Below are 23,929 nucleotides of genomic sequence, written 5' to 3' on the forward strand. Positions count from 1 at the left end.
ATGTTGTTCAAGCCTGGTGATATGGTCTGGGTACATTTTCGCAAGGATAGGTTCCCGAAGCTGCGGAAGTCCAAGTTGCTTCCTCGTGGTGCTTGTCCTTACAAAGTGATTGCCAAGATCAATGATAATACATACTCGATAGATCTTCCACTTGATGAGTTTGGTGTCAGTAATTCTTTCAATGATGCTGATTTGACACCATATGACGAAGAAGACCTTGGAGCGTCGAGGTCGACGCCTTTTGAAGGGGGGATGATGAGGACATCCCTACTACACCACTACCTCCGTCATTGACAAATGAAGATGAACCTGCTGTGAAGCTTAAGTCCAATGAAGTTCGGATTGGACCAATTACAAGGGCTCGTGCGAAGCTACTTAAACAACAGGTGAACTTGTTTCTAAACGATACTTTGATTGATGAGAACTTTATACTGCCTAAGTCTTGTTACTTATGTATCATCGGGTATCAAGAGGAGACGAGCATCGCACGAGGAGTAGAGGAGCAGCTGGACGTGAAGACGGACGTCAAGATGGACGTGAAGCTCGACATGGAGCTGAACATGAAGAAATCTCATGGACGCGCGAGGGAGGAGCGGGAGGCATGCGCGAGAGGAGAAGTTGACGTCCAGGCCGGCCTAGCACCCGGTCAGACCGGCCGCCAGACCGGCGCGCCCGGTCCCTGGACCGGTTCAACCGGGCGACACGCCGGATCCACCCCGGCGCCAACCGGGCGTCGTACTGGGGCCAACTGGAAGATCATCTGCGACACTTCCGGTTGCCGCCCGGTCCCTGGCCCGGTCTAGACCGGCCAGCCCGGTCCCAGACCTGGTCAACCGGGCTCCAGACCGGCCTAGTCCGAGTCTGTCTCGACCAGATCTATTCTGAGTCGGTTATTCTTGTATCTTTTCGATCAGAAGTCGTCCCGGACGCCTATATAAGTGCCCAGGACGCCCCCTAGCTGTTTTAGACCATGTTTAAGATAAACCCTAGTTCTTAGTTGTTTGCTCTGCAAAACTATTGAATCCCCTACACCATATTGCTTGATATTGTGTAGATCCCGATAAAGTCTTGTGTGATCTGCTGTTCCATTGGGAATTAGACGGTTGCAACTTACCTCTTCGTGGTCGGCGGTTACGTGCGCAAGTGTGTGAAGTTGCGAATATCTTGCAGGGTTGAGAGCTGTTGCATTGGCGACAGGGACCAATCGAGAGATCTCGTTGCGTCATACAAGTTATCATCCACTTCATCAAGTTACCTCCGCTGCAATCACCCCGTGATCATCATCACTAGCGTTGCTTACTGAGAAGATCGGGCCACCCCTTATCACATACGATATTTGGTTAGTACTTTGTCTAGCATACTACTACAGAATAATGGTAAAGATAGAAAATGTGCCGCGGTTCCCCAACTCCACTTGTGCTCCAAGACTGTTAGCGCCTTGAGCCAACACCAGTGTGCCAACTTCCCACCACTATCAGCAACGAGAGTCCTTGAAATGACATACCACAAATACACTCGGGTGTATGTCCTGACAGTGTCCCGGTCGGTCCCAGCGGGACATCGAGCAAAGTTATCCTTGATCCACTTGTAATTTGCGCACGCGGGAGCTCTATCCGCCTTGTTTGGTGGTTCCGGAGGAGCCATGCCAATAAGGTCCCCCATCTGCTCGCGCCACCCATCAGAAACTGTGTTCATGCACATCGGCTCACCCTGAACAGGAAGACAACGAATCATGAAAACATCCTGAAGAGTAGGGATCATCTCGCCGGCCGTCAAGTGGAAGGTGTGCGTCTCGGGCCTCCACCGGTCGACAAGTGCGGAGATTGCCACGACGTTCATGTTCGATGGCCCCCGTCTTAGAAGCGAGATGAACGGGAGAAGACAGGTAGGCTCGATGTGCTCCGTGTACCGCTCATCATACGACATGTCACGCATAAAACCGTGGTAACGAAACTTCAAGGGCGGAAGAACCTACAAGCACATACAAACACAATATTATGCCATATCCAAAGGAATAAAACAAGTGGTGCTAACAAAAGAATTAGTACCTTCCCTAGGTCCACCTAATGATGGGCCCGGTGTTCCCTGTCATAGTAATCATCGAGGAGCCACACCATCCTACAATTTTTTTTCCAGAAATACATACAATAAGAACTATCATACTATCACCATACATGTTCTAAATTTTGGTTTTCCTTGGTATTAAAGCTAATCACGGGATGTGATTCCAGGAGAAACTAAATCAGCTATCAGAGGAACTAAAATTATGGGTAATTAATTAGAGGAGGAGAATCTTGATCTATCCTCTCATGACACACACACACATACATACATACATACACACACTACACACACTACACACACGGAGGAATACTTTAAGGAAGGGATTGGGAACGGAACGGACGGCTAGATCTGAGGAATTGGTGGGGTAGAGGGGGAGGGGCAGAACAAAACCGTCGGCTGCTCTCCGTTCTTAAAGAAACAAAGAGGAAGAGAAGAAAGCCTGACTCTGGCTGGGGCAGCTCGGGCGCCACACATAATTGGATGTGGCATCCTTTCGAGTGGCGCCACACATTCAAAGTGTGGCGTCCGTGGAAGCGGCACCGCACGTCCTGTCACGTCGGCTGGTCAACAACACTTATCGTCAACCTACTACGTACGCTAGAATATGTGGCGCCGTTCACAAGGGTGCCACGTAGATAGGTATGGCGCCGCTTAAAAGGGCGCGACAGAAAATAGTTAAAGGAGTGAAATAGTTTGTCAGAGGATCTTTATTCGCTAAAAGGTTATTTTTGTGAAATTCGCGGCACAAGCACACGGCAAGACTCGCCCGTCAGGTGGCGTGGAGTCCTGATCGCGACAAAATATTACTCTGTTGGTGCCGGCGGGGAAGGCGCCGGCGGCGAGTTGCGGCGGTGACCCAGCGATTCCTCCTCTGTCTCCCCTCTTTGCCCCCACGCTTGCACTGCGTGATCCTGGGCTCCTGGCTCGTGCAGTTGTGCCGCACCATCGACGCGCGCCACCTGCTCGACGGAATGCCTCCGCCGCAAGAGGGCAAGAGAGCCGCCGTGGCCAGCGGCTGGGACATCATCGGCACGCTTCAGGACGATCTACTGCAGCACATCCTCTCCTTCCTCCCGGCGCAGCAGGCCGTGCAGACCTGCGTGCTCGCCCGGCGCTGGCGCCATCTCTGGAAGACCGCCACGGGCCTGCGCATCACCGGCGGCGGCCACGAGCAGGAGCCGACGCCCGTCCAGGACCTCCGCGAGTTCGTCAGCCACCTCCTGCTCCTCCGTGCAGGGGCGCCTATCGACACGTGCGAGCTCAGGTTCGACGTGGTCTCCGACGACGACGTGCCCCGCGTGAGCCTCTGGATCCGGCACGTTATACTGTGCCGAGTCAGGCTGCTCCGGCTCGCCATCTCTCGGGAGAGCCATGACTTGGGTGTTTACTTCTGCGTAGACAACCTGCCCCTTGTCTCTCGAAATCTGAGGATCCTAGAGCTTATTGATACAGGGTTAAATGACAGCTTTCTTGATTTTGCTGCCTGCCCGGCACTGGAAGTTCTGGTAATTTACAATGGCAGCTTCGTCCACGTCAGGAAGATCTCTTCCAACTCTCTAAAACGCCTGGCCATCATTGATAGCAGTTTCAACCAACATATCCGTACTCGTATCTGTGTTCCAAGCCTCGTCTCGCTACGGCTAGAGGACAACTGGGACAGGACCCCTGTGCTTGAGAGCATGCCGTTGCTGATGGATGCATTCGTCAGGTTTATCAAAGAATCTGTGGACAGATGTTTTTATTCTGACTCCTGGGATTGTCACAATGAGCACTGCCAAGGTTGTTACGATCTACAAGGTGTTAATTCTGGTGAATGCCTTATTCTTAAAGGTTTAGCAGAAGCTGAGAATTTGACATTGATAGATGAACATGACACGGTATGTCTTAACTCCATTTGTTAATTTTTTTGCCGTCCTTTCGTATCATATTTGCTGCAGTATCTATGAGACTGTAATCATCATTTAACAGTTATCAACGATGTTGAGGCAGGCTTTTCTGCATGTTTTAAATATCAGTTCATCACATTCTTGTTACCCATGCTTAAAAAATCACCATGTTCCCAGTGACGACTAATTGTTTTCCTTTTGTTTTCAATTCTGGCAGTTTATTTTCAGAAGGGATTTGAAATGGTGCCCTACATTTAGTAAGTTAAAGATTTTGTTACTCAATGAATACTGGTGTGTGCCTACTGACTTTGACGCGCTAGCTTGTATTCTTGAACACTCGCCAATTCTGGAGATTCTCACTCTTCATTTCTTTTCCAAGGTACAGTATGTCAAAATGGAAAGTCTTGCGTTGTAAAGATATATTATCCATTAGCTGATTGATTTTGATGCAATCATTTTTCCTGCAGGGACCAAAACATAAAGTAGAAATAAAAGGATGTTGCAATGCAGTGGAGAGCTCAGCTGCAATATCAGAACACCTTAAGACAGTCGAAGTCAAATGTAACTCGGTTGACACGGAGGTTCTGGAAATTTTGAAGTTCTTTGGTACACTTAACATTAGTAAGCTAACTGCCAACACTCTCCATGCTTTCAGTATATCTGCAGTTTTCCTTCATATGTGGGGATGAAAGAAAGCAATGAAGAAACTCATAGTTCAGTAGAAAAAGTGAAGGTTATACCAAATCTGTTAAGTAATGAATACTCTGCACTGCATTTGGTTTCTTTTTTTAACACTGCACTGCATTTGGTGGGTGAAAAACAAAAGCCTCAATGGAATCCATTTTGCTTGGAAATATTAATGACAACGGTGTTTAGATAATGCACTGCATAAATGGTAAACGACCTGTTGAGTTTGTTGAATAGTTCATACATTTTGTGACTTGTTGATTGATTGTTAACAGTAAGGCAAACTTCTGAATGAGTAGCTCCGAGGAGAGTACAATGGATAATCTTGCTGAGTTGTTTTCAGCTTTAACACCAATATATGTTTAATACTTCTAGTTATAATTAAGCAGTAACCACAATATGTTGGCTTGTATTTATTTAGGGTTCAGTAGGTGTGGGAAGTTAAATGCTCATTATATATATGAAGATGCAAAATGTTGCATGGTACCCTTTTTTCCTCTTGTTCTTTTGTTGCGGGGCATTTTCTCCTTTTTGTTTTTAATCCACTGTTCATTATTCAGGGGTCCTTAGTGTATATACTATGTACACATTGTATAAGTATCTGCCATGGTTTTTCCCCTCAATTTAGTTTCCACCTATGACATTTTGGTACCTGATCTTTGTTGCTGTTTACTATGAAGCAGTCGTATTGCATGTTCAGTCACTTGCATGAATTTTTCTTCTTTCTGCATACTAATATAAATATCCAAAGTTTCTTCAAGGGTGAAAGCTGCCAATATTGTCATTTTCTATTCCAATTGTATTTCTATTTGTTTACTTGTTGACTTACATTTCCATGTATGGTGTATACTTGGGCATCTGATTCTTCATAATTAGACAGATTGTCTGAAATTCTTGCCATGCGTATTTATAGTTAAGTGATGCGATGCCATTGCTAGAAAGCTATCAGGATTTCAACTAACTCCATGTTGATCCAACATCTGTGCAAAATTTTGAGTATAATTAGATTATTCTTCTGCTTATTCAAGGAAAATGTGCAATTGTATGGGGTGAAGTCTTCTTTTCCAAGTTTCCTTGTTAGAGCCTAACTTTCTTGTTTCCCAGATGACACCTCTGGAAACTTATCATAATTTTCATATTCGACAGGTTTTGAGGAAGAGAACATCTTGGTCGAAGACAGCTGGTCTAATTCATCTTAATTACTAACAAAAGAACGCTGTTTGCAGAAGTTACAAGGCTGCTATCTTTTGTCTGTGGGTTATCATGTTGGTTTGACTCAGTGAAGTATCTTAGACTTAGTACTGAGATGTTTAGATCATCTGGCTGGACCAGGGTTATTCCGTGTTGTGTTGATTTATCTTGCTGGGGATGCATATTATTACTGCGCCGATTCGTCTCCGTGCGGACATTACGCATTTTTGTAATTTTGAAGTTTGGTTGTATAACATGGTAGCCCAGGAACTTGTTAAACATGGTAAGAAACAAAAGGTGGCCAATTGTGTGGGCTACTGATCTGAACTTTCTAAAACCAAGTGATCTGAAACATTTTCTGCTGTGGCCTCAGATTTGTTATAGTTTGATTCAAATGGGACAAAACATCACTGTCAATGGCATAACCGATCCGGAGGTGCTGGAGGCTTAAGCCTGCGCCGAGGCGCTTTGTCTAGCCAGTGATTTGCATGAGGCCAGATTACTAACGTCAATATCGTTGGATTATTCCAACATTGTCAAGGAGATCCAAGGGGAGTTGCCGCAAAGAGCTCACTGAATGACTATGAAGGAGACAGCAGTGAGGGGGAATTTTAGGAGGAGATTTTTCAGCATGAACGACGGGAAGCTAAGAGCAACGAGCAACTCCAACCCAACCTGCTTGGACGCGCATGAGCTCGACGGACGACTCATCATCCTCGGAGGACTCGTACTCCTCGGACTCTGAGATCGCGGTGAACACGCCGGCGACCAGGTGAGCACACCGCCCTCTTACCACCATTTGCGCCCTTTTGTAGTTGTTTCGCTTTATCCGATAGCCTTGTCCTGCAGAGTCAGTGCCCACCACCTGTTCGACGGAATGCCTCCCGGGGTTGACCGCATCGGTGCTCTCCCGGATGGGGTCCTCCACTACCTCCTGTCTTTCCTCCTGGTGCAAGAGGCCGTGCGGATGTGCGTGCTCACCCAGAGCTGGCGCCACCTCTTTAAGTCCACCACAGGCCTGTGCATAGTCGGCACTAAGGGTGCTGGATCTGTCCAGGTGTCCGGAAGTTCGTGGACCATCTGCTGATCCTGCGTGAGTGCACGGACCTAGACACTGTTCATATCGGATTCAGTAAATTCCACGAAGTGGATGTGCCCTTTGTGAACCTATGGATCCGTTTTGCTGCAGAGCAAAGTTGGTGTGCTCTCCGTTATTCACACCAACATTAACCAACCTTTCCACCTAGATGGCCCGCCTCTTGCCTCCCGGTATCTGACGACATTAGGCCTTCATGGTGTACTCCTAAATAAAACATTTCTTGATTTCTCCAGTTGTCCAGCATTGGAGTATCTGAAGGTTAGCTCTTGTGTCATCAATGTTAGCAAGATAGGGTTCCGGTCGATACAGCGTTTGAGAATCTTTCATTGCCGGTCCTTTCTAGATCACCGGGTCCGGGTTTCTGCTCCATGCCTCGTCTCGTTGAAATTAGATGGCTTTTCAGGTAGAACGCCATTGCTTGAAAGAATGCCGCTGTTGGAGACAGCATTTCTGAATCTTGGCTCTAGTTTGCACCATACCTCACACGGCATCTGTCTGCATTATAGCCGCTCTGGTGTTTTTGTGTGGTGCCAATGATGTTAGCTGTGCCAATTGTCTTTACAATGATGGAAGCAGCAATAGTAGTGTTCTTCTTGGAGCTATCTACAATGCTGAGCACCTGGAGTTGATATCTTCATCAGGAATGGTATGTTTGCACCTGTTCTAAACTCATGGTCTTGTTTCTCATCCATTTTCTCTTGCTATAGTTGTATTTAGCATTAAATATTCTGCTTCTTTGTGAATCAAAATTAGAGTACCCTTGTGAGAATAGATATGTGATGTTTTTTCTCTTCATATTTGTACAACTCAGTTTTGATAATAAGATTTCGACAATGCATATATTTGAGAATAATATAGATGAGCTGGTCATGTTAGGCTGTGCAGAACTTCAGTTTGTGTAGCCAAAATTAGGTTATGCCTGTGAGCCTGCGTAATTCAAGAGGATTTTGTGAAACGATTCTGTGCTACATCCCCTGCTGGACATTAATAGACAATAAACATGTGTACCATTGCTACAAATAGAGATTCCTAGATCATAATTTTGATAGGACACAATGAGAATTACTTGAACTTTTTTTTTTCAGATTATTTTTACTAAGGATTTGAAATGGTGCCCTACATTCAACAACCTAAGGAACTTATTACTCAATGACTACTGGTGTGTGGGTCCTGATTTCAATGCACTAACTTGCATCCTCAAACACTCTCCAGTTCTAGAGAAGCTCACTCTTCAACTTGTATCTGAGGTATATGTGTTGTAGGCAGACAATTCTGCATTATTGATGGTCTTGTTGCATTATTCATATAGGTTTTTTTTTTTTTTTTTTTTTTTTTGCTTTCCCAGGGATTAAGAACCAATGTCGAAATGAAAGGAAGCTACAGTTTAACAGAGAGGTCTACTGTAATACCACAACACCTGGGGATAGTCCATGTCAAGTGTTATGTGGTTGATGAGAAAGTTGCCAAAGTTCTGAAGTTCCTGTGTACACTTAACCTACGTAAGTTTACCTGTGGCAGTGTAGCACTCTTCATGCTTTGTATATTCTGAAATTTGCCTTCATATAAACAAAAAATGTATTCTGTAAACAGTAGGTTAGGAGAACCAAATTTCTTAGATATTGAAACCCTGCATAACACTTTGTGGGGCACAAAATGGAAAACAATATAATTCATTCTGTTGGCAAGTGTTCTCCATGAAACTGTGTACCACCAGGGGGTGGAGAGGGAGTTAATTTGATTATGGTGTGCAAGAGCACACTGTAACTTGTTAATGTAAGACGTGTCTGAATTGATTAGTTTTAAACAGTAATAAGAACACTCATCTCTTGCTTTGCTCTTATTAGTAACACAAATCTGCATTTAATAGTTCCGAGAAGTAATACTAACACAAAATGTTTACTTTCCTGTTGAATAATCGGTACTAGTCATGAACATCCCCTGAAGATTCTCTCCTGAAGATTCATGAGATATGAGAAGTCATAAACACTTATCTTATATCATAACAGTAGTTTCCCTGAGTCTTTTATTTGTTTCTGCCGAGACTTAGAATAACTTGTCTATCAGTGGCTGACCACTTGTCATGATTCCTGTTTTGATTTATTGTTATAAACCTGGCAGGTGGCAGGAGCACTGCCCATTCATTAAGGAATATCAGAACAATAGTCACATGATGCCTTGTTTATGAATGTAGCAGGTTTGAAAATACCTTGGGTAATCCACATGCAGACTACTCCCACGGTCCCACCCTTAAAGACTTACTAGACACATTAATCGTCTCCATGACACACTAACCATGCATGTCGCATTCCTTAATTCACTCTTTTTGGTACAAAATTGCTCGCGACACTTTAATACCAAAACTTGTTATCACTGGCTTTCAAAGCTATACTGCTGCATCTTCAACCCTTAGATTTTTTTTTCTCTTTCAGCTGGTTACACATTTCTCAGTATAACTAATTATTGTCATTTCCATGTTTTTTATTTTTGCTCTCTCTTCCTGCACTACTTGGTTTCCAAAGTATTAGTTGGCTTGTTTTAAAACTTCAGTGCCTGACCAGATGAGAAAAAAAAGATAGAATCACTACATTCTTGTCATGTGCCTGTTTTAGAACTTCAGAGCTGTTCAGAGTAGAATCATGATTCTACTATCCGATTTCACGACTTTACGACCCAAATTGAGCGAAATGATTGTACGATTCTACTAAGTAGAATCTCAGATTTTACGATTTTGATAGTAAAGATCCTACGGATTGCGATCATATCATAGAGGTTCCAATCCAATTCAGAATCACAATTCTGACAACTTTGTTCTTTTTAGGTAGTTGTTAGATTAGGCTAGATAGCAACATCAACTAGGCACGATTTTGCCGGCCTATGAGATATCAGGGTCCTGGGATAAGCAACATGTCGTACATAGCCATCTGCCTTAGATTGCGATGTCAATGACAACACCAAACCGACGCATCTATGCCTGTGGTCACCACCTAGGCATGCAGTTCACCCTGGATGAGAAGACATACAGTATTATGGACAGTTGGCTCTGTTCTTGGAAGACAGGGGGAATGGGGGCAGGGCGTCTAGCGTAATTGTGCCAGAAATACCAAATGGTGCTCTCATGCTGGCAGCGGCGAGAAATTACAAGGCTTTACAAGTCTAGAAATTTCAGAAATCATAGCTCGAAAAATTATACTTGTCACACCCGATCAAAACTTTACCACAACTTATTGGTATTTTTGAACATGCTATAAGTTAGAAAGTTGAAATAATCAGATTCATCTTAGATTTTATCACCGGTGGTTTCACACTTCACATGCTCAACTTAATGGTCTTTCTATAGGCATCACAGATACATCATATCAGTTCAAAATTTGTCAAAAGTACAACACAAATAGTTTAATAATGTCTTATAGCATTGCAATCCCACACACAAAAATACAAAATAGACCTTTGTGGTCGTGGAATTTGGTCTTGGAGTGCAGGCTTGTTGGTCTGGGCTGAGTAGGGAAAAAAACCTATTCTCAAACATTTTGCAACCTTTTTGGGAGTGCTTTGGCACCCTCCTAAGTTTTGGTTGTGAGATAAGCTGCAGCTTGTATAGTGTATCTGATCAATGTTCACCGAAATCTTCCAGTATTTCCATTTTCATTATCATCTAACTGCGGAGTACTGTTTCTTTATATGGCATTATACATTATACTCGTACTCCCTTACCTCAACTTGTCTTCTTTTTTTCGTGCAGGATTCTGTTTTGTGTAATGCTGAGCAGAATCAGTTGATGGTAGCCTCATCAACCACCTTCTCTCAGCTACTCGATACCGGAAGGCTCTGCGGTTTCAAAAACATGGAAGGCTTCAGTATATGCAGCGATGCTGTCATATTTTGCCGTCTTTTGTCTGTGAACTATGGGTATGTTATGTGAGTTCCGCTTACAGACCTGGCTTACAGCTTTAGATATCGTCCAGTTGGGCTTGATTCATCAAATGATGAATGTTATAGCGCTTGTGGTTCGTACTGATTGAATGTGCTTGGGCACAGGTAACTGAAGTGTTCTATTGTGATCCGATTTATTTGATGTCTCCATGATTTGGATCTAGGCTGTCAAAGACTGGAAAAAGTTAACCAAGTGATGTTGTTTTGTGTTGGATTTCGAGAATGGGTACATGCCACCTGGATGACCACATCTATGCTTCCAAATATCTGGGATCCCCCGAATCCCAAGCCTAGCACGCCTGTTCTCATGTCTCAACACTCCGGCGCAAGAGCGGGGCGGTGGTAGTAATGGGAATAAATATATGATGCCAAAGCTATATACATGTGCATATATGTAAGCAAACCAAGGTTAAACACAAGTGTATTAGTGCAAGTAACTTAAATCTTGTGATGTTGCTTGACATCACAAACAACACACGTCACACCGCATCGAAGTTTTCCCAATAGTTGTCCATTCAAAAGTCAAGGTTCACTCTTCTTCTAGTATTATCTTATCTATTATCAGGAGTATTAAAATGAACTTTCGGTTTCTTGTTTGCTTCAGATAGGTTGCAATCCTTGGATGACATGAGCTCGATGGATGTTTGTGGTTAATCTTGAAGGACACACTCAAGTGTAGAGAACATGAAGATGTTGATATAGAGGACGAATGGTTTGTGGAGTTGGTTTTCATCCAAAATTTACTCAAGAAATCTACGGATCAGCTTGATATCCTGAAGTTTTTGAAGAAGCACTCCATTTATCTCCTTGTTGTTATTGCATACAAAAATTGTTACTCGTTCTTGTTACTGTTGTAGCTACAGAAATGAGCTTTTCAAACTCAAGTTGTTGAAATCATACTTGCCTTCTGCTATGACACAAGAAAGACTCAAATGAACTGGCGACAATTCCATTTAAAATTATGTCTTGAAGGAGATTAGTTGTGAAGACGTATAATTAGATTTATTTGAATAAATACTAAATGGACGTTATTTTTGAGTAAAACATGAGATCACATTATCAATTGTACGGAATAACATCTATTTGGTCAGCATGGAACGTCCTTCCCAGCTACGTGGGACGTTCTTTTCTATCTGCGCCGAGACGTTCCCGAAGCTTTGAGATATGCTGCTTTCCCATGTATGTGAGACATGCTTAATGCATGTGTTCTGCCAAATCTGTGGTATCTAACACCTCTCCAATGAAACTGGCACACTCATTTCATAAGGCAATGGCTATATCAGTATTAAATATCATATACTCCCTCCATCCCGTTGAACTTATCTTAACTTTATAAAAAATTAGATGTTTCTAGATGCTAAATAGTGTCTAAATACATCAAAATTTTAACAAAGTTAAGACAAGTTTCATGGAACGGAAACATATTCTCAATTTTGGACGCATGCCGAGACTTTCACATATGTGGGTGGACCCGTCAATGCTCTAAAAAAACTAATCATTGCTTCAAAAGTGTCGCATGTAACATTTTCACTATGCATGCAGTATTTCAGAAGTGCAACATTGTTTTGCATTATTTTCCAAATAATCTATAAAACTTGCAAAGTGTAGCAAAATATGTTGTAACATTTTGAACATGCCAATGTAGCAAAAAGCAACATTACGATGCAACAAAACAGGAGTAAATCGTGCCACCTTTGCAATAAAAATAGCACATTCAACATTTGTACCCAACTCATCCAATATTATAAAGTAATGTTTGCAACACTGAAAGAAACCCTTATTTTGTAGCATAAACCACATAAATTATTGTAGCATTTTGATCGTGTCATCTCCGCAAAAAAAGACAACACATCCAACATTGTAGAATCATGTTTGCAACATGGAAAGAAAAACCTTTATAGCATACTCGCAAGTGTCACCTCTCTCATGCCTAGATGTTATTGTATAGCATTTTGCTCCTCTAGTCTCTCATGCCTTTGAAAAAGCTATGTATACAATAATGTGTGATGCTACTAGGCAATATGTGCACGGGAGCGCTACTAGGATGGCGAGGCTATTAGGCAATATGTGCACGGTGGTGATACTACTACTACTACGCTACGCGAGCGGGCGATCCACACGGCAAGACATAACCAGCAATATCGGGCATGCGCCTAGGACCTAACGACACACGCGGAAAGGAAGGAAAAAAGACACGCACTTGTCGTTGCCCACACGAAAAGGAAAGAAAAGGGAACGACGCATGCGCCGCTCCGCATGAGCGCGGCCTGGGGTTGAGATAAAATGTTTCCCTTAGTTATATTAGTCATGTGAACTTTTCAAAATTTAGTACATCCGAATTCCTAGAGACGACACATCGCGAGAGGAAGAAGTTGAATTGCACTAGTTTGACACCAGGCTTACTGGCGTCGACCCAGATTTTGTGTCTGCACAAGTTTGACCATAGAGGCATAGACTGGACGTCTCAAGTTCAGAAGGATTTCTCAAAGAAAAGAAAAAATCCGTCAAGGCCACGTCTGAAATACAAAGAAAATACTCTAGACTAGCGATAAGTATCCGACACCAATTAGACCGTTCGTCGTCGCTCTTGTTGAGTCCTGCGCGAACGCGAACTGTATTTCGGTCCTTTTCTTGTTTTCGGAAAGAATTAGTACCTCGATCCTCAGTTCTTCCCGATCCATCAAGTCCACCCGCCGTTCCTCCGCTACCACAGCCACCGGTGACGAGCCGGCTTGGCGGCGGCCAGGTGAGTCTACGCCGCCGCAAAGCGGTCCATCTTGTCTCTTTTCCCGATTCTCTCCACCCTTACATACTGATATGATTTCTTGCCCGGCAGCGTCGACGTCCGCAGCCTGTTCGGCGGAATGACTCCGAGCAAGAGGAGCAAGAAAGCGCCCATGGCGGCCGGCGTCGACCGCATCGGCGCCCTTCCGGACGAGATTCTCCACCATCTCCTCTCTTTCCTGCCGGCGGAGGAGGCCGTCCGTACGTGCGTGCTCGCACGCCGCTGGCGCCACGTCTGGAAGTTCACCACAGGCCTGCGCATCGTCGAGTCCGAGGACTTCCCGAGATCTATTCAGGATGTCCGGGATTTCGTCGACTATCTGCTGATCCTGCGTGGCCACGAGCCCCTAAACACTTTCGAGGTCGAGCTCTCCGACCTCTCCCAGGACGACGCGCCCTACCTCAACCTGTGGGCCCGTTTCGCTCTCCTCTGCAAAGTTCGTGAGCTCACCCTCTGTCTGTACCACACCGATTACCTCTGCGCCAAGCTAGACGGCCTGCCCATCGTCTCTCGGAATCTCACCACACTAAACCTTCGGGGTGTAGGCCTCCAAGGGGGCTTTCTTGATTTTTCTCGCTGCCCGGCGTTGGAGGATCTCAGGATGCGCCACTGCCAGATTGATGTCGACAAGATATCGTCCCTCTCGCTGAAACGCCTGAGCATCGTCTTTTGCCGCTCCGCTCTGGATCACCGGGTCACAGTTTCTGCTCCACGCCTCGTCTCCTTTACGCTAGACAGCTTCGCGGGTAGAACCCCGCTGCTTGAAATCATGCCCATGTTAGAGTCCGCGCTCGTGGAACTTGGGCGTGCATGCACCGATTTCTGTCATAACTACAGAAGCCGGGGTTTCTGTGCTGCTAACAGTGCTGCTAGATGTGCGAATTGCCTTGCTTACAATGATGAAAGCAGCAATACGGTGCTTCTTGGAGCTATCTACAACGCTGAACATCTACAGTTGATATCTCCATTAGGAATGGTATGGTTTTCCACCTATGTCCTATATTTGTTTCGTTGTTTCTACTTTCTTCATCAATCATACACATTAAAGCGTGCCTGCAAAAAATAATTGTGGGATATTATGATTCATACTTGTTCTTTTTTAAAAAAATTGTGCAACTCCTTAATTTTGATGTCAACTTATTAAGAATGCAATTTTAAACAATATAGACATGCTGGTCATGTTAGTTTGTACCGCTGTCAGCTTGTTTAGCCAAAACTGGGATATGCCTAACTAAATCAAGAGGAACTTGGGATACATGGCAGCTTTTCTGCTGCTTACATTCATTACTGGCATCCATAGACAATGGAGATACTTTCTGTATTTATGGCTACCAGTTGGGATTTCTAATGAGGATTATTGCATCGTTCTATTTGTATTGTTATTCCAGATGATTTTTGCAAGGGATTTGAAAAGTTGCCCTACATTTAACAAGTTAAAGACTTTGTTACTCAATAGCTACTGGTGCGTGGGTCCTGACTTTGATGCACTGACTTGCATTCTCAAACACTCTCCAGTTCTAGAGAAGCTCACTCTTCAACTTGTATCCGAGGTACATATGTCATCTGTAGATGATTTCTGCACGGTTGAAGTTTATTTATTATTCATCTTGGCTAAATCCATCTTCCCAGGAGGAAGTACATAAAGTGGAAATGAAAGGAAGCTATAGTTCAACGGAAAAACCTACCGGAATATCAGAACACCTGAAGTTAGTTTCTGTCAAGTATAATGTGGTTGATGATAGAGTTCTCCAACTTCTGAAGTTCATGTGCACATTTAACATACGTAAGTTGACTGGTAACTCCTCTCATGCTTTTATTTTTTTAATATTCTGTAATTTGCCTAAATGTGTGGCAAAGAAAGTAAGTAATTGAGAAACTCTTAATTTTGTAGAAAAACATTATGTCAAGAGTCCCAATTAATTGATTCATGGAATCCTGCACCGCATTTGGTTAGACGGAGAAATGAAAACATTACTATAATCCATTTTGTAGAGGAGTTTAATTTTATTATGGTGAACAAACCAAGTAGGCTTTCTGATTACTTCTTGTCGAGAGCAAAATGTGTGAATTGGTTTGGTTTGAAGATTATAATAAATGATGTGGATTCTTGCTTAGCTCCAAATAGTAATTAGTAACACATGTGGCCGAAAATGCTGATCTTCAGCCGGGTTTACTTACACCGTATACTTGAAATGCATCTTCCTCACTAGACAAGGTACTGTTTTTTTTTTTGAGAGAAAAACATGGATGGATATCCTTGCAAAATTTGGTGAAAAAGAATATGACCATATGCATCTGTTTTTCTTTGGTATAGTTCGAATAGCAGTATCCAGTTCTTTTTCACACACACACACACTTACACTTGATTACTAGTGAATAATTTCTTACGTTTATTTATTACATGAATTCAGTCATTCCCCTTTTGATGTCATTTTATTAGATGCAGTTTCACGATAGTTCTGGTATCCCCACACTAAAGTTTTCTCTGTGATTTCCTTTTCCTCTCTTGGTTCGAGGAGACTTGAACATAACTTCTATCAATGTCTCTTGTCATTCCCTGTTTTACTTCCTTTGCTATAAAATTTCTCATGACATTTAGACCATTTGATTTATTTTCTTTCCTTCGGGAACATTTGATTTCTTTTCTTTCAGCTGGTTGCACATTTCTGAAGTAGCTACACTGTTCCTTCTGCTTGCTCCTTTCTCCCACTAGCTGGCATCCACCCACGCAACCACCTTGAACTGCATATTTTGACCACCAAAGAATTTAGACGTGTGTGTTCTTGTTAGCTAGATTGATTAGCTAGAAATGGTCAGGTACCATATCTATCCTATTCCTAGGAAACTACACACTTTTCAGTTCAGAAAGAGAGTACCAGCATCTGAAATTAATCTCATGAGTCATGAAGTCTTCCAGTATATTCACTTGATTATTAACTGAGAACTATAGCTACATGCAAATGACACTACTCTTGTCTCACCGTGTCATTTTGGCTTTTTGGCAGGATTCAGTTTTGAGTGAGGCTGAAAGAATCGACTTGATGGTGGATGTGCCATCTCTCAACTACTGGAAACTCTAAGGCTTTACTGTGATGTGACGTGGATGATGCTAGCATTTTGTCATATTTTAACTATGAACATCTTATGAGTTCCAGTAAGACCGATGGACAATTTAGGAGTCCTGGCTTTGAGCCTTAAATCATCCATTTGGGGCCTATTTTACAATATCATGTTTATTGTACATTTTCCTTGTGCTTGTAATGTGCTTAAGCACAGAACTTGTAACGTGAACTGTTCTGTGTGATCTGGTTATTATCTTTCTTGTTCCTAGCTTCCATGATTTGAAATCAGGCTATCATTTAAACGTGTTGAACCAGAGCGAATATAGCAACATCCTGATAGTCGTATGAAACACAAAGAACATATAGAGAACAAATCATGCTCTGGATAGTTTGGTGGGTAGTTGTATCCTTGCGCGATAGAAGGATTAGAGATAATGTGGTTTTTTAAAAGCCCAGTATTATTCTTTTAGTGGTGAGTAAACATTTTTATCCATTACGAGGCGACTTCATCACTTTTGAAACTCTGTGACTCAATCTTCCATAGGCCTCGACTTAGTGTGTGTATGTGTGTGTCTGACTAATCGCCCATTGGTGCACCAAATATGCAAAGAGCATCGGCAGCAGAGTATCCAATTGCTTGCTCTGTTACCTGATTCAGATGATATTTATTTATTTATTTATTTAAAACACATCATTAAGTAGAACTAGATAGAGACCAATATAAAATAAGCACTGTAGTTACGATAAGTATTTCCATTTCCCGGGAAGCCAATTTTCCAACCTATGTGAAACGCCAAAAGTGGAAGGTAAATAAAAACCTATATTATGAGCTATAAATCGACACACAAAATATGGCGGTGGCAAAACATGAAAGGGTGTCATATTGTCGTATCGTGAACACAAAACCCACATGTTTTACTTGTCTTCAACTTTTATTTAGTTTTTGTGAGCATTGTCCCTCCAATTACCACGAAAAATATCTAAACCTTGAGGAGTATTTTAAATTCAGAAACCGAATATTTCAGAGGTCATGAGAGAAACCATACACTGAACGTTCCAAGAAGATGCTTGGCTTTTTTGGATTGCATATGGGGGGCGTGCAGGCTTTGAAGTGAGGAAGAGATACACCAATGTGAACAAGTCTGATGGTATAGTAACATCATGCAGATATGTTTGTGCCAAGGAAGGTATTCGGAAAACAGGAGAACGTGAATCCATTCAAAAGTGTTTTAGGGCTGAAACAAGAACAAAGTGTGGTGCTAAAATGACTATTACATTTCATCGCAGCTCTGGAGTTTTTGAAGTAACATATATTGATCTTGAACACAATCACCTCCTTCACTTGCCACAAACCCGCCACCTCATGGTGTCACAAAGGAAAATTTCAGAATTTCAAGCTTTTGAAATATATTGAAGCTACGGATGATTCTGGAATTATGCCTAAAGCTGCATATGAGCTTGCTACTCGTGGAGCTGGTGAACCATTTAATCTTGACTACACTTGTCGTGACCATAGAAATTTTCTACAAACCAAGAGGCAGAAAGAATTGGCTTTTGGTCAGGCGGGTTGCATGTTAAAGTATTTTCATGACAAAATTGTTGAAAATCCATCATTTCAATATTCTTTGCAGCTGGATTGTGAGGAGCATATAACAAACATTTTCTGGGGTGATGCTAAAATGATGCTAGACTATGCGCACTTTGGTGACACAGTCACATTTGACACTACTTTTGGCACAGATAAGGAATATTGGCCATTTGGTGTTTTTCTTGGAGTCAATCAGTTTAGAGAGACAACTGTTTTTGGTGCCGCACTGTTGTTCGACGGAACATTTGCCTCATTTGAATGGCTCTTCCACACTTTTCTAGCTGCACATAATGGAAGGCAACCTAGAACAATTTATACCGATCAAGATGCTGCAATGGGAAAAGCTGTAGAGGCTGTCTTCACGGAATCATACCATGGACTATGTACCTTCCACATAATGCAAAATGCTGTCAAACATCTATCACCAATCAAGTGTGAAGAGAAAGATGAGGGTGAACAAAAACATGGTGGTGAAGAGAAAGATGAAGATAAAGAACCACATATTCTTGAAATATATTGGACAAGCAAGGAAGGAATGTCGTAGAATGTAGCACCCTACCTTTTAATAAAGGTAAGATACATGTGTATCGTGCTATTCCCGGGATCACTGATAGCACACACATTACAAAATATAGTAATCATTGCAATAGTATCAAATTCCTACATCATTGATCCAAAGGGTAAAGTAAAACCTTACAATTTGCATAGTCACATGGACTAGCTCAACAATGTTCAGAACAAACACAGCGGAAAGTAAATCATCAATGAGCCTTCATCATCTTCATGTGCCACAGGCAGACATGTTGGAATGTAGACTCAAGATCCTACCACGAACTTCTCCTCAGAAAATCCTGCACGTTTGAATATGCAGCCCCACGAATGGAGGTCAGTACAATGATGTACTGGCAAATGACACTTATATCGTGGCAGTTTTTAGGCATGACTATCTACATGATACTAGGGGATTCCCCGCGCGTTGCAGCGGGCATTAGAAAAGATTTTCATGTATGGAACAGCATAAAGAGTATGTTAACATAGATTGAAAGTCACTTGCCCTTCAAATCAAATCAATATGTGTAAACAATTAAAAATCAATAATAAGCCAAGGCTGTAGGTATCTCATTTACATACCTTATAGAAAAAAGATGAAGAAGTGCGTGCATTGTTATAGGCCAAAACTCTGAGATTTTCTTACCAATATCATCATTGCATGATAGGGGTTCTGAGACTATCTATGCAACAATTAGCTACTAACCATTTCCGGCGAAGTAGCTGATTGAGAACAAGCAAGTGCGTGTACCTTTGGCCTATGCCAGGGGGACTGGATCCTCTAACTTTGAGAAGCAAAGTCAGCTAAGCTACAGTACGTAGCCTAACTTTGCTTCTTCCAAACCGTATGATCATGGCCCAAATGGTTGAAATTAATTTGCATAGTACAAATTTACTTCATGCATTTAGAGTAATTACATACAGACAAAGTTATGGTGTAAAAAAATGGATTAATTTTTTTATGTCTACAGTAATTACCTAGTTAATTGCTAATTAGGCCTAATTATGGTACATAAAAAGGTATTTACGCTACAGTATCCTGACTTTCCTTCTTTGTTTTCTCTGACTTTACTTCACAACGTTAGAGGATCCAGTTCCTATGCCAGGGTGCTCCACGATAGCCTGTGGCGCGCAAGGACTCCCGAGCCGTTCGATCGAGGGGCGAGCTCCGCGTCGATCTCAGCTGTCCGTTTCTCATGACCTGAGACACCTTCCCCGAACGAAACCCTAGATGCCACGGCTGCGCGATTGCCTCGCTTCCGCCTCCCTTTCCCTGCTTGCCGCCGCCGCCGCCGCCCTCGCCCACACACTCCGCCATGTCGGACCTTGAGCCGCTCCACCTCTCCCTACTCCTACCTCCCTGCGGTGCCAACCCATGGGCCTCGCCCCTTCACGGTACTCGGTTTCCGGTCGGCCATAGTATGGCGCAAATCACTTCCTCGTCTTCCGAGACCGGTCGCCCTTTCCCCTCCTGCTTGGTGAAGATTGTCGGATGGAGGAGGTGGGACTGCGCCGGCGTCCGTGCATATAGATCAGGGTGTCACGGGATGGGAGGAGGTGAAGCGGTCGTTGGCGGAGGGGAGGAGCTCGCCGACTATCAACGGCCGGCTAGGGGAAAGAGCACCAGAGGAGAAGGAACATGAGGATACCGTTTCTGTTCTCCTCTTGTCGAGCGGCAGATTAGGCCATAGGAGGAAGCATGAGGGCCACAACTGCATATACGGAAGCTTGGAGAGGAGGGAGGCGGAGCATCAGAGGCAAGAACGTTCAATCTTGCGCATTGAGCTACTGTACTGTCTCTCCCTATCTAGAGCAAATGCAATTTGATCTTTATTTTTTTTATCTGGTTTTGTTTCAGGTTCAGAAACGAAGAGAAGAACCATATGTTATGGTGGATCTATAGGAATATTTGACGAATGGAAATATGACTTCTTTTCTCTGGTTCTTATTGTGTTCCTAAAACTTATTAGGATGCATGGTCCAGGGTGACTCCGTTGCATCTGTTTTTTTTTTCTTTGTGTGAACTAACTTGAATCCTTGCCCAGTTATGACTCTGATATTTGGAAACCATTGAGCCGTTGCTAGGACCAAAATGGATGATTGGCGAGGAGGACCAGCTGAAAAGAATTGCTACATAAGTTGCTTTATCATGGGGCTATCATCTTCTCATAAACTGCACTACTATGGAGAAAGAAAGCTGAACTTTATTTTCATATGGTGTAAGTCAACTAGCTGCATGGACACATAACTGGGAAGGTTCATCCACTATCTCAGCTTTTGCAACCAACATATTTGCAAACGTTAGCTTTAACCTTTTCTGGCCATATTCATATGAAAAGATTGTTTATCAATTTAGTAGTTTGACTTGTAAAATGCCCTTCTAGCTTACAGTCCAATGAGAGAAAATGGTCTGACATCTTTTATTCAACGCCTTCATTTGGTTAAATTTTCTTGATTCATGCATATATGTTGGTTCAGCTAATTTTCTGGATTACTTGCTTACATGGTGTTTCTTCTCCACATAGTTGTTGGCTGCGAAGAATTGAACTACTATCATGGCATTATATTTTTCCATGTCCACCCTTTGAACTGTTTTATAGTTAAGCAATGTCATGCATGGTGTATCACATTGTGTCGCTAGGCCACATCTCCCACAAACAGATATTTGATAATCATGCTACAAAGGATTACAATGAAGTTTTACTAGCTTCTTAACGAGTTCTCTTGATTTGTGTATGGATGAACAAATAGGTGATGCCTGCATATGGTCAGTGTAGTTGCCACAATGCATACCAATCAAGTAGCATGAATTATTTTTGGGTTGCCGGTCAAGTAGTGGCTGTATTCCAAATCAATTAGCTTGAATTAGAAATGGAAATTGAAGGTAAAAGTAGCTAATTGTGACATTGTTCGGTAATTTTATAATTCAGTAAGTTTTTAATTGAGTTTTTGTATTATTTGGGACAGGTATGATCACAGGTGCAGCTGTCTCAACTATGTAATACAATCTCAAGCTGAAACATCCGTCTTTGGATATGCCAATGCTCGATTATGACCAGTTCTCCTGGTAATCCTTTTCCTATGTGCTCCATTCATTCCTAAACTGCTACTTTTGTATTTTGGTTATCTAATTCTCATGAATGAGCTCCGTTTGCTTCTAAATCAAACCGTAGGCACATCAAGTAAAGCTTTTTAGAAGCCTGTTGAGACATGGAAGAAAGAGACCATAGTCAAAAGGGTAATGTTTCACAATTACTCGTCATCTTTATAAACAGTGAGTCAGTGATTATGTATCTCCTTACTGTTGTGACCAAATCCATATATTATTGCAAATCAGTAAGAGTGCTACAAGAAACAATTGATGTAGCATCAGATTAGTACTGATTACTTGTACTTACAAAGAAAACTCATTTACAAAGTGAAATATATCATATTTTAAGAAAATTTCTTACGCTTACAAGGACAAGTCATTTCCATTTACTTGTTTCAGAAACGACATAGCAATTGCTTCCCAGAATATGTCTTAATGTTTTATTAGTTAGTATTGGTTACTTACTATCTTAGGCTTAGGGTGACCTGTTACTCTAAATCTATCACCTAAAATTCTGTTTTTTCGTTCATCGATTCTAGGCTTTGGTCACCTGAATAATTGGCCTCGATAGCCATGTAGGTAAGATACTGCTCATGATTTTGTTCTTTTGGAAACTTCACTGTTGTGTTTTTTTCCTATAGCACAATGCGATGATTATCTTACTGCTATTATGTTCTGCAATCTGGCAGGGTGGAACTGTGTCCGCTGTGACCATTAAATTATGGAGTATTACTTGGTTTTGTGCCCTCTGATGATTAGAATGTTGGTAATTATATCGAAGCAGTTTTTCTGTTGGCTCGCTGATATTCCATATATTATTCTGTTAGGGGCTTGATTTACTAATATAAGTATTCTATGCATAATAAGAGATTGTAGCACCCATTCTTTGTGGATGAGCAATTTATGTTTTTTTTTCAGTTTATGATGATCATTATTATTTATCATTAACTTCTAAAATTTCTGTATATTTTCTATGTAGGCAATATAGAAGTTATAGCTCTATGGTTGGTTGGTTGCTTGGTTTTCTCACCTGTTTTTTTACTTCCCAATTATCTAATTGTTGATAGAGAAGACTTACACTTATACACCTATGCTTATCTCTTGATTTTGCAAGAAATGAAAGAATTTTTGATTTCCTTATCTGAGTGCAAATTTCTCACTGAGAATCTTGTTTTTTTTTGGCTCAGCATATGATTTATGCGCAGCAGTAGTGTGTTTCTATACATAATGAGTATTGCATTTGATCACAGGTATCTGGCCTCTTTTCATCTCCAAAAGTTTTTGTATCCAGATCTATTAAAACTTTTAACTTCCATTTGTTCTTCGTTAAACATTTAATGGAGAAGAGTTCAGATACCCAACTAGATGCACATGCATATTTTTGATTGCGGAAGAACATGCATCTATCTTTACTGGGATGTACATATTTCACTTTTAGTCAGAAGATCCCTCTGATTTGTGCTGTAGGTATCCTACCCAATGGAATTACTGCTCGGCTTAGAATTGTTGCTCCTCGGATTCTAGGCTGATCTGGTAAAGCATAGAGAGAAGGATGCTAATATGCAAAATCTTGTGCAATATGTAGTGCCCTGAAGTATATGTCAACCGCAAGATATCGTGCCCTGAAGTATATGTCAGTATGATTTTGGTACCACGGCGATCGTTTGCAAGTCCAACTTAGTTATATGTTCAGGCTGCTCCTGAATTTCCTTGATGTAAGCATCTTTTGTCTATGTAAACATGTAAAGCATGTGTGGCGCTTAGTTCAGGTTTGATCCACCTTAACATTGGATTGTCTTTCATGTAAGATTGTCACCGTTTGGTATTTTGTTGGACACAAAACTGAATACGAGTGTATGTGTTGTTCAGTAACCTTTAGTATGTTTTGGGCAACCAATAGATTATTGAGAGTTTTGTGTCGAAGCGGATCAGATCAGAATTTGAACATGTACATTAATAGCCTTTTCCATGTCTAAAGCAAACATTAAATACGCCAC

General features: G+C 42.1%; 2 protein-coding genes, 1 long non-coding RNA gene and 1 pseudogene across 9 annotated transcripts; all 4 read left to right on the top strand.

The window, feature by feature from the left end:
• The first annotated feature begins 2,802 nt into the window (after window positions 1-2,802).
• On the top strand, window positions 2,803-6,206 carry LOC127294134 (F-box protein At4g22280-like). The gene is made up of 4 exons (XM_071818814.1): window positions 2,803-3,941; window positions 4,168-4,329; window positions 4,418-4,571; window positions 5,784-6,206. Exons 1-4 carry the CDS (start codon window positions 3,036-3,038, stop codon window positions 5,834-5,836), a joined length of 1,275 nt encoding a protein of 424 aa, XP_071674915.1. The 5' UTR covers window positions 2,803-3,035; the 3' UTR covers window positions 5,837-6,206.
• Window positions 6,207-6,407: 201 nt separating this feature from the next.
• Window positions 6,408-8,003, top strand: LOC127294135 (F-box/LRR-repeat protein At3g26922-like; annotated as a pseudogene).
• A 5,398-nt stretch (window positions 8,004-13,401) lies between these two features.
• On the top strand, window positions 13,402-16,977 carry LOC127347276 (F-box protein At5g03100). The gene is made up of 5 exons (XM_071818815.1): window positions 13,402-13,603; window positions 13,694-14,618; window positions 15,031-15,192; window positions 15,272-15,425; window positions 16,648-16,977. The coding sequence occupies exons 2-5, from the start codon at window positions 13,722-13,724 to the stop codon at window positions 16,662-16,664; spliced, it is 1,230 nt and encodes a 409-aa protein (XP_071674916.1). The 5' UTR covers window positions 13,402-13,603; window positions 13,694-13,721; the 3' UTR covers window positions 16,665-16,977.
• A 3,056-nt stretch (window positions 16,978-20,033) lies between these two features.
• On the top strand, window positions 20,034-23,700 carry LOC127294137 (uncharacterized). 7 transcript variants are annotated; one of them, XR_007846390.2, is made up of 8 exons: window positions 20,034-20,598; window positions 20,700-21,097; window positions 21,809-21,908; window positions 22,015-22,079; window positions 22,472-22,511; window positions 22,622-22,694; window positions 23,120-23,182; window positions 23,400-23,700. It is a non-coding gene; the product is annotated as an uncharacterized lncRNA (long non-coding RNA). The 7 variants fall into 7 exon arrangements; XR_007846389.2 differs by having other exon boundaries at window positions 20,035-20,598; window positions 22,622-22,698; XR_007846394.2 differs by lacking the exons at window positions 23,120-23,182; window positions 23,400-23,700 and having other exon boundaries at window positions 20,038-20,598; window positions 20,700-20,826; window positions 20,887-21,097; window positions 22,622-22,798.
• The last annotated feature ends 229 nt before the right edge of the window (window positions 23,701-23,929 follow it).

The sequence above is a fragment of the Lolium perenne genome, chromosome 4 (assembly GCF_019359855.2).
Source record: "Lolium perenne isolate Kyuss_39 chromosome 4, Kyuss_2.0, whole genome shotgun sequence".
Lineage (NCBI taxonomy): Eukaryota > Viridiplantae > Streptophyta > Magnoliopsida > Poales > Poaceae > Lolium > Lolium perenne.